Source organism: Hippocampus guttulatus, chromosome 18, assembly GCF_054856545.1.
Source record: "Hippocampus guttulatus isolate MCC_2025c chromosome 18, RoL_Hgut_1.0, whole genome shotgun sequence".
NCBI lineage: Eukaryota > Metazoa > Chordata > Actinopteri > Syngnathiformes > Syngnathidae > Hippocampus > Hippocampus guttulatus.
In genome coordinates, this window is record NC_141278.1 from 7478432 (window position 1) to 7488339 (window position 9908).

Here is a 9908-nt window from a genome sequence, read left to right on the forward strand (position 1 = left end):
TAGTATTCCGGAAGACATGACGGGATAAGCAAGACACTGTTAAAAGACAGTCAAAACATTTACGTTGGTTCCACGGGTGCTTTTTTTTTGTTTTGTTTTTTTGTTTGGTGTTCGCTTGCAGTTTGGGGAAGGGTTCCTGCTTTTGACTGACAGACGCTATGCGTGCTGTGCAATTAGCTCCAGTTCCCTGATGGCCCACCAGCCAGCTTCACCATCCCATTCATGGCAAGAGCCAATCAGCCTCCAGCCGAGATCCTTCCTGTTTTTCACAGATCCGTATCCCCGTTTCCCTCAGATTCATCTCGTCGTCAGCTACTTCGCTTTCATCCCAACGTTCACGTGAACATTGCCACAAGTTCACGTTGGTTGAGAATGATGCGGTGATGCAAGTGTGAAAGCAGTATGGGGGAAAACGTGCTCCCTTGCTGTCAAGTATGTGAACTGGTAGAGCCGAAATAAGCACTAGAGGTCACTGTCTCCGATCCATACCGATAACAAAGGTATGCAATTATTTGCGATATCCAACAACATCCCTTGTGTGTGTATGTGTGCGCGCTGGTGTGTGTGTGTATGTGTGTGCGCGCGGTGGAGCGAGCCCGCCCGAGAAAAGATTGCTTGTTTCACACAATATTATCATAAATATTAAATTACACAATTACGTCGTCAGTATTCTATTTATGTAACTTTGTGTATGATTTCCCTGTATTTTTCTTTCTTCATTTTATCACCTGTTAGTTCCGGTACATTGGTCACAATATTTTCGATTTATTTGCTTAATTTAAAACGCAATTGAGCTCAAGTTTATAGCATCCTTTGGCAGTCATTGGGGTTATATTATTTGTATGTACATATATTTTTATTTTTTTCATATTTTTTTTTTAACCGGGAGTCTTCACGTTTATTTTACTCGTAACGGAGTAACAGAGAGAGATGATGATCGAGAGAGATAGAGAGAGAGAGGATTCGTTTATGCCAGGCGAAATGCCTTATTTTCAATAGAAATAATGTAAATAAAAATATTAATTCGAGAGTGACAGGCCAGAAAAATCGGTATTATAGCTTACCATAATTACTATGTCGTCTGCTCTGTTTTATTGATGAAGGTCATTCAAAAATACTTCCTAAAATCACAATGCGTGCTTAATATTTTGTTTTGTATTTCCAATACATAATCGGGCCGGATTTTTACACAGATTTATTTTTTTCACCAAATCTGAAGTTCTAATTTCAATTTGAATTTCCGACTCAACGCTGGTGAACCCGGATGGAAAATAAAGGCAAGGAGGCCATTTAGAGGGAACCGGGTGCACGTGTGTTAATTTTTATTTTTTGCACCCCCCTCAACGCATCAAAGTGGTGCGATTGGATTTTTCTTCCGAGTTAAACGTCAACGGCTATTTCGTTGATTTGACGGCCGAAAAGTCGACAAAGCAGTAAATGACATTCCTTGGACGATGTAACATGAAATCAAGTCTTCGAGTCTATTGGCGTTCCATTTCCAAGGTGAGTTCGACATGGGAACACGAAATCTGAACAATGCGGAGTTGTTTATTTAATATATATATATATATATATTTTATTTATTTTTTTGCCAGATATTTTGGGGAAAAAAACCCCACACCGACACTCATGACAAGTGTGCTCAGCTTTAAAAAAAAATGCGAGAGAGAGAGAGAGAGAGAGAGAGCATTTCTAATTAAATTAGAGCACAGGCTCAGCCATTGGCTATGCGAAGAGGCCTCGCACCCCCGCACGCTACCTTAAAAGCTCCTCCCCTCACACTTCCAAACACTTATCTGTGGGGAGGGCTACATCTTATAAGAGCCCCTGAAAGCCACGTCCATGCCATCATCCGATCTGCAAAGCCGGCGGAAAGAAGCAGAGAGTTTCTGATTCCCCAACCCCGCCCCCTTCCATCGATTCTGGAGGGAGGGTGCGAATCTCCAGAACCGAACACGGCGCCTCTTTTTTTTTTTTTTTTTTTTTTTTTTTTAGCTCCGACTGACCCCAGTGGACTCTTAAATCGTCTTCAGAAACATGCAGTTAGAGAACATCCTCCCCAGTGCTCTCCCCAAGACCTTTTACAACCTCTCCTCGACGGATAGTGCAAATAACAGCCCGAGGCCGCCTTCGCAACTAGATTATCAAGAAGTGGACCGGGCGGAACCGGAGTCCAACAGTGCTCCCAAGAAATACCTGGCGAGCGTGCAGGGGAACGGGATGATGGGTGACCCAGAAGGGGACACGTTCTCTAAAACCGGCCCGGATGGGAGGAAAGGCTCCTCCCCGGTGCTCGGTGAGGACGAGCTGACCGGCGGCCGGCGGTACAACTTAGACGAACTTGGTTCTGATCGCTATTTCATCTCGTCTTCTCAGGCGAGTTCCGACATGGCAAGTCCGTGTTCCCTCTTCCCATATGCAGGACAAACAGGGTCCGTGTACACGGGCACCACCGGGTCCAGGTACCCGGCATCGCTCCACTACGGATCAGTTCTCCCGCCCGCCGGCTTTTCCTCCCCGTCCGTATGTACCGGCCGGAGTCAGTTCGGCAGCGGGGGCTATCAATTCAGTCAGGGTCCCGGCTGCTTGTACCCGTCTTACCCCGGTACGGGAATCAGCTCCATGTCTCTGCCCGGCTCCGGCGCAGGCCCGAGGGCGCAGGTGTACCTTTGCAACCGGCCTCTGTGGCTCAAGTTCCATCGGCACCAGACGGAAATGATCATCACCAAGCAGGGCAGGTAAGCACAACGTCAATTGCTTTTTGTAAATAATATACTCCACGAAAACAAATTTACGCACGTTCCGAATTACCCCGGAGCACTTTTATTATTTTTTGTTGTGTGTGTGCTACGTGTATTCGTTCCCGACGCAGTAAATCTATCGCAAACAAATTCTGCATGATTTTAAAAATAACGTAACTTAAAAAAATATATACAACAATAACAAATGTATTGGCCCCCTTTTTCCCCAGACGGATGTTCCCGTTCCTGAGTTTCAACATCACCGGATTGAACCTCACGGCCCACTACAACGTCTTCGTCGAAGTTGTTCTGGCCGACCCGAACCACTGGCGCTTTCAAGGGGGGAAATGGGTCACTTGTGGCAAAGCGGACAATAATATGCAAGGTTTGTTCCGAAATTATAACGTGGACTTTTCCCATTTCGTTCTAATTGTTTGAATGATGAAACGAGGAAAAATAAAGATAAGACCGGAAATGCGGTTTCGATTATGTTAGCATCAAGACGAACACGAACAAAACGCATTTTCTCTAATGTAGCATTTTAAATGATTAGCTTACGAATATGCGAAACAAAACGGTCAAACGGTCATTTTAACGAAACGCTGTTGGTATTTAGAGACTTCATTATTGACGTTTTAATACATTTTATGAGCAAGAATGATTTTTCTAAAAATGCTACTGGTTGTTTTCTTTTTAACTTCAGAAAGACTATTTTCCTGAATCAAAGATTCATAAATCAGAAAAGTTGTTTCAGTGAAAAATTGTTGCTATGATATAAAGTTCAAATGTCACTATACCGTTTTAAATAATTTGGACAGCAGAGGAAGATGTTGCACATCATCAATAGTTTCACCTAAGCATTTAAATTGTGTTTTATTTTTTGTAAGTACTGCACAGGTCATAAATGTTCTCAATTTGACAGGTAACAAAATGTATGTTCATCCTGAATCTCCAAACACTGGCGCTCACTGGATGAGGCAAGAAATCTCCTTTGGCAAGTTGAAGCTGACAAACAACAAAGGGGCCAACAATAATAACACACAGGTAGCTTGTCTCCTTTTTTTTTTTTCGCTTGACATTTTCTGAATTGAGCTGTATAGTTGGCATTCTCTATTTTTCACGATTTGGAAATATAGAGTCGGCTTTAAACAGGCTTGAATTTTCTTGTCTTTGATATTTTTATCAGGCCAAGCACCAATTTTCTATCTAGTTCGGTTAACTTCTTAGTGTTGCATCAAAGCTGTCTTTGCATTTATTTCCTTTTGCAGATGATAGTCTTGCAATCCCTTCACAAATACCAACCTCGGCTGCACATTGTTGAGGTGACAGAAGACGGAGTGGAAGACATGAGCAACGAGGCCCGAACTCAAACCTTCACCTTCCCAGAGAACCAGTTTATAGCCGTCACCGCCTACCAGAACACGGATGTAAGAATTGAAATTATGCTTGCAAAAAGAATAGATACTTTTCATTTTTTTGTGGTTTCATATGCATTTGATTTATTTCATGTTTCACCCCCCCCCCCCCACCCCCTCTAGATCACACAGCTGAAAATTGACCACAATCCATTTGCAAAAGGCTTTCGGGACAATTATGACTCGTAGGTTTTCTTACACGATATCGTGGCAACGTTCCTTTGAATGCAGCCCTCCCAATCTAATTGTCAACCTTTTCTTCATTTGACCAGGATGTACACAGCCCCAGAGAGTGACAGGTTGACTCCATCTCCGACAGACTCCCCCCGATCAACCCAAATCGTGCCGGGGGCTCGCTATGCCATGCAACCTTTCTTTCAGGACCAGTTTGTCAATAACTTGCCTCAGAACCGCTTCTACAGCAGCGAACGGGCCGTGCCCCAAACCAACAGCCTCCTGTCGCCGCAGAGCGAGGACGCCGCGGCCGCCGCCTCCGCCCAACGCTGGTTTGTCCCCCCGGTCCAGCAGCCGGGCTCCAACAAGCTGGACTTGTCCTACGACAATGACTATTCCACCAGTAGTCTGCTGTCCTATGGCATCAAACCTCTTTCCCTACAGACGTCCCACGCCCTTAGCTACTACCCAGATTCAGCCTTTGCCTCCATGGCGGCGGGCTGGGGCACCAGAAGCTCCTACCAACGCAAGATGACCACGGGCCTGCCCTGGTCCCCTCGCCCAAGTCCGCCAGCTTTTGCAGAGGACCAGCTGGGGGCCAATAAAGACAAGCTGCCGGAAGAAACGGCGCCGTCGGCGACCGGCTGGATGGAGACTTCTCACTCGCTGAAATCGGTGGATTCTAGTGACGCCGGCGTGTACTCCATGGTGTGCAAGAGGCGCAGGATGTCCCCCGGGGCCTCCAGCACGGAGAACTCTCCCTCCATCAAGTGCGAAGACTTGACCGCTGAGGATTACAATAAGGACAATCCGAAAGGCACGGGTTATTATACATTCTTCACAAGCCCCTAAGACTGTCTCATGTATTCAAACTAAATATAACCGAGTGCTCTCCATTCCTTGTTAATGTCTTTTTTTTTTCTCTTTTTCTCTAAAGGTGCCAAAGCTTAGCGTTGCTTCCCCCCAAGCAAGCTGCACAAGGTTATTTTTCCCCAGGCCAACCCCTCTCATACCTGAGCAGAAACATGCATAGTGATGATTGGGTTTGAACAAATATATCCCTTTTTGAATCCATTTACACTCCTTTTTTTTGTTTAAAAAAAAAAGGGATTTGTTCCTCCCCCTCCCGTGTGTATTTAAGTCGTTTCCATTGTACAGTATTTGTGCACTTTAGAATGTGTGTGTGTTGTACAAATTGTCTTCATGGAGGTGTTATTAAATGGATAAATAAAGCTGGGGTTTTTTTCCAAAAGCATCATCCAAATGTCTTTCCGTGTGTGATTTTTATTCCTGTCACACGGTGAAACTAACAAGCTTACAAAAAAAAAAGAGCAGTTACAAAAAAAGAATTGAGCTTTACATACGAATTTATGATTGCCCATTTGAAGCTTGCATACAAGAGATAGAGGCTTCATGATAATTCATCTTGCAACATATGAGTCATATCAGTGGAGGGGGGGGGGGGGGCCCTTTCGTGAAATCATTGGTCCTCATTACAGATGATTTGTGAAAAAGTCAAATGGATCCTGTAAATAAGCTGCGAAGGCTTCTTGCTGTCAGTTTTCTGTGTTGTCATGACATTCGGGGATGAAAATCAAGGATAAATAAAAACGAAATGAAATACGAGTCGCAACCAGCTACTGTAGTTATTTTGTGTCACTGTGGAAAAACCGCCGACTCTCTGGCCACACTGTCACAGGAGAAATTGTCCAACTAATTATTCCATATGCAACTGAATACACAAAACACCACGCCATGACTTCTTCGAATCGATCAAAGAGAGCAGAGATATGCATTTAATTGATCGGAGAAGTCACAATATTTGGCCAGCATGTCTTATTTGTCTTACTTTCCAATCACCGCCCCCCCCCCCCCCCCCCGCCAAACGTCACCTAATTTGAATTGATTTGCATGGCGGATTTTTAATTAATTCTGTTGTCAGACTCCTCGACAAAAGGATGAGTCTAACTCCAATTAACACCTCCTAACAAGGTAGATTACCATGGCCTTTCAGGAAAGCTGTTGAAAAAAAAAAGTCTCTTGGCAGATTGCAGCCTGAAAAATAAAAACGTTTGCACTTGTGTCAGCAATTTGTTTGACAGAGCTGCATTTTTTTTTCCGCGCAAATAAATCCATCCATTTTATACACCGTGGACTTGTCACCAGCCAATTACAGGGCACATAGATACCAGAAGATGCTAAATTTGCACTCCGTTTAGTTTCATCAGCTTCTGAATCCTGATGTGTGGGCACTATATGTTGTTTGCGTCCGCCTGTTCATTAAAAAAAAGCACTGAATTGTATGTTCTCTACGATTTCCTATGGCGTCGTTAGGCCTTTCCTAGGGGATGCTTAAGCATGGTCTTGGGTGCAAACTGATACAACGCGGTCTCCCATTGCCCATGCCACATGTCCGTCTGACGACATCATCCGCAAGGGAACATCTTGCAGTTTCCCTGCCAGTGACATGGCACGGCCCTCATTTAGTCAATTTCTGAATCCGCAATGTCAAAAACAGCCTACCGGTACTCGAACTCCCACCAACCTGATTTTAATGCAGATGAGGGATACCGGGAAAGGGTTAATTCCATCCCACAATGGCACACAACGGCACAAACGCCCAGTTATGCCCAATTCTACCTGTGCAAAGTCCAGCATGCTCACAATTGGACTGTTAATTAAGTTTTTTCACAGTATCCATCCATCCATTTTCCGAACCGCTTAATCCTCACTAGGGTCGCGGGGGGTGCTGGAGCCTATCCCAGCCGTCTTCGGGCAGTGGGCGGGGGACACCCTGAACTGGTTGCCAGCCAATCGCAGGGCACACAGACATGAACAACCATGCGCGCTCACACTCACACCTAGGGACAATTTAGTGTGCTCAATCAGCCTGCCATGCATGTTTTTGGAACGTGGGAGGAAAGCGGAGCACCCGGAGAAAACCCACGCAGGCCCGGGGAGAACATGCAAACTCCACACAGGGAGGCCGCAGCCCGAATCATACCCTGCGCTTCTGCACTGTGAAGTCGACGTGCTAACCACTGGACTAACGGGCCGCCCGGTTTTTCACAATACTCAAATTTAATTTAAATTTGAGATGTTATTGGGGTGTGGCGTTGAATTATTCAAGTCCTTGACACACCTTGCAATGAATCAGAAGCGCCACCACTCTGAAAGCAAAGGACAATGCTGGGGGGAAACTACAGTTTGCATTGAAAATGCTCGGCTTTCCTACTACCTTTTTCGCCGCGGCTAATTAACGGTCACGCTCATATTTCAAGATCCTTTTGGAAAGACATTCCAAAATGGTGATCATTTGAAGCAGACACTCCCCCCAAGCGCCGCGGTCAATAGATGTTCATCTCTCAACCATTCATGCAAGTAGGTGAGTGATCAATAGTATGCAATCAATAGACACCTTGCGCAGCATGCGCCCGCAAATTCTGATCATGTCGAGTAATAGGGGATAGACGCGTGAAGATAACACCCGAAAAACTGACCATCTTGCTCCCGCGGCTCGATACCATTCTGTGTTATGTCGATAACTGGCGATCTGTCAGGACAAGTGAAAAGCAAGCAATTGGACACAGAATTATGCTTTTTTTTTTTTTTATTATCCGTGTGTGTGAACAGTTGTGTATCAATGCCCTTGTATCAGTTCTCTTTATTAGTGACCACTTTGAAAACTTGAAAGTCCTCCTTTGTAAGAATTTTGGAGAGAGTGTGGCCAAAAAGGGCTTTTGACATCTCAACACAGTTAACGTCCTTTGGCTTTTTTTTTTTTCTTCACCTTCAGTCCCACGCTATTACTGCTCTCACGGTCTAAATTCAGCCACGGGCGCACTTGTGTTTGGGTCGACATTTTTCGACATCTCCTTTAGCAGCAACCAAGAGAAAAAGAATGGAACGGAAGCAATTCATTGTGATTATCTTCACATTATCGTCCTCGTTGAATGACTTGCAAGGCAGGAGCGAGGAGACTAAAACTCTTTTTACAGAAGCTACTTAAACTAAATCCATTGAACTGAAGGACGCACTGTACGACTTGCAAGGTACATTTTACAGGTGCAACTCAATAAATGCGTAAAACTCATTTTCAACCAATTGAGATCATCATCAGATTGCGCTGGTGTACCTAATGGTGTGGCCGGTGAGTGCGTTGATTCATCCAGTATATGCATGTGAGGGACATTGATTAGCCGGGCTCATAGTTTAGATTCCTTGAGGTGTTTTTTGGGTTTTTTTGTTTTTTTGCAGGCTACATGACACGTTGGTCCGAGTCTCACTTATTTCCGCCGAAATCGCTTCATCATTGGTTGGATGTTAGACAAGAGTGCCGACCGCGCGGGTATTAATGCTCACAGGTCTGTTGGAGTGAGACCGTGGTGTGAGATGAGTCTCAAGTTAGTGGGGCCAAAAATGTTTGGTGGAAGGCGTTGAGTGTTGGCAGAGAGCACAAAGGTGACGGGGAAGCGGAGTTGCAAGGGGAGTCCTTGTGTCAGATCTCTGTGTAACTGCTCCGGGCGGGTCTTGAGTCACTGTTGCATGCTTAATGTTAGGGGGAGTACCCCGCGGCTGTGCTGCACTTAACGGCACATTGATTTCAAACCTCCGCGTCCCCTCTGGAGGCCCGTGGGACACATTTGAACAGGGGGCGGGGGGATCACCCCACTCCGCACCGATTGACCCCCCCATTTACTGTCTGCACAACTCCTCCCGCTATCTACTCAACTCGATGTCGGTTTGGATACACCATGCTGGTCATTGCACGCTTTTGCCCCACTCCTCTTTGAGTGTCTCCAAGGAGTCAAACTGGATTTAAGGGGCAACTAGGCTTTCCACAAGATCCCACATGAGTGATGTTTGGAGTAGGACATAAAGAGGCAGTCATGTGGAAAAGTTATGAATCAAAATCAATGCGATGGCACTTTGGGAAGCGCCGACAGATTTAGGGATTTCTCTTCCCCTTTCTCTCTCTCTCTTGGTACATATCAGAAGGCATCGCCACTTGGGAACAAAGCAACATGCAGCGAACCCTTTTGGAACAGAAGGGCTGTGAGGTTTATGGCGGCAAACGCGGTACGGTCAATACTCATTTGGTGACTTGAGTAAAAGATTTTGACTTCTCTTTTCCAAACCAAACATTATCGCGTGACAGCAAATATCGCTGATGTAAGTATCAAGTGTTTATGCACTGGGGTGATAAACTTGGTAGGTGGTGGTAATAATCGCAAAAAAAAAACTGAATCCAGAGGCTCCATAAGACATCAACAACTGTGTGCATTTTTATACACGTTCTCTTCCGTCACGAGAGAGAAGTTGGCGCTCATCCTCTCGCCGGCAAGTGTGCGCTGGAGCCAGCTTGCTTCAACTTGCGGAAGCAGAGCCTTAAAGTGCATGGAAAAGTTTTTGCCTTTTCCCCTTAGTATGGCATTCGGAAAGAAAACTTTTATTTCTCCAATCATTGCAACACCTCACAGTGAATGTTTGTTTGACTCCCATACTCACTTCACAGGTGGATGCCAACACTGCTTCTTGCACTTTTGTAACTTCTGACTCATCTCCCATGTGCATTATT

The 9908-nt window shown here is 45.2% G+C and overlaps 1 protein-coding gene across 2 annotated transcripts; it reads left to right on the forward strand.

Annotated features, from left to right (window-relative positions):
• Window positions 1-1989: 1989 nt before the first annotated feature.
• eomesa (eomesodermin homolog a) lies at window positions 1990-5938 on the forward strand. Of its 2 annotated transcripts, XM_086137419.1 has the most exons (7): window positions 1990-2738; window positions 2972-3126; window positions 3664-3785; window positions 4010-4168; window positions 4280-4341; window positions 4429-5147; window positions 5268-5938. In XM_086137419.1, the coding sequence occupies exons 1-7, from the start codon at window positions 2038-2040 to the stop codon at window positions 5279-5281; spliced, it is 1932 nt and encodes a 643-aa protein (XP_085993545.1). In that variant the 5' UTR covers window positions 1990-2037; the 3' UTR covers window positions 5282-5938. The 2 variants fall into 2 exon arrangements, with proteins under 2 accessions (XP_085993545.1, XP_085993544.1); XM_086137418.1 differs by having other exon boundaries at window positions 4429-5938.
• The last annotated feature ends 3970 nt before the right edge of the window (window positions 5939-9908 follow it).

Bases quoted from the DNA above. Each gene is read 5' to 3' on its own strand.
- eomesa (XM_086137418.1), top strand. From the start codon at position 2,038: ATGCAGTTAGAGAACATCCTCCCCAGTGCTCTCCCCAAGACCTTTTAC. The intron at 3,786-4,009 runs GTAGCTTGTCTC...TTCCTTTTGCAG, and splicing joins CCAACAATAATAACACACAG to ATGATAGTCTTGCAATCCCT. The intron at 4,342-4,428 runs GTAGGTTTTCTT...TCATTTGACCAG, and splicing joins TTTCGGGACAATTATGACTC to GATGTACACAGCCCCAGAGA.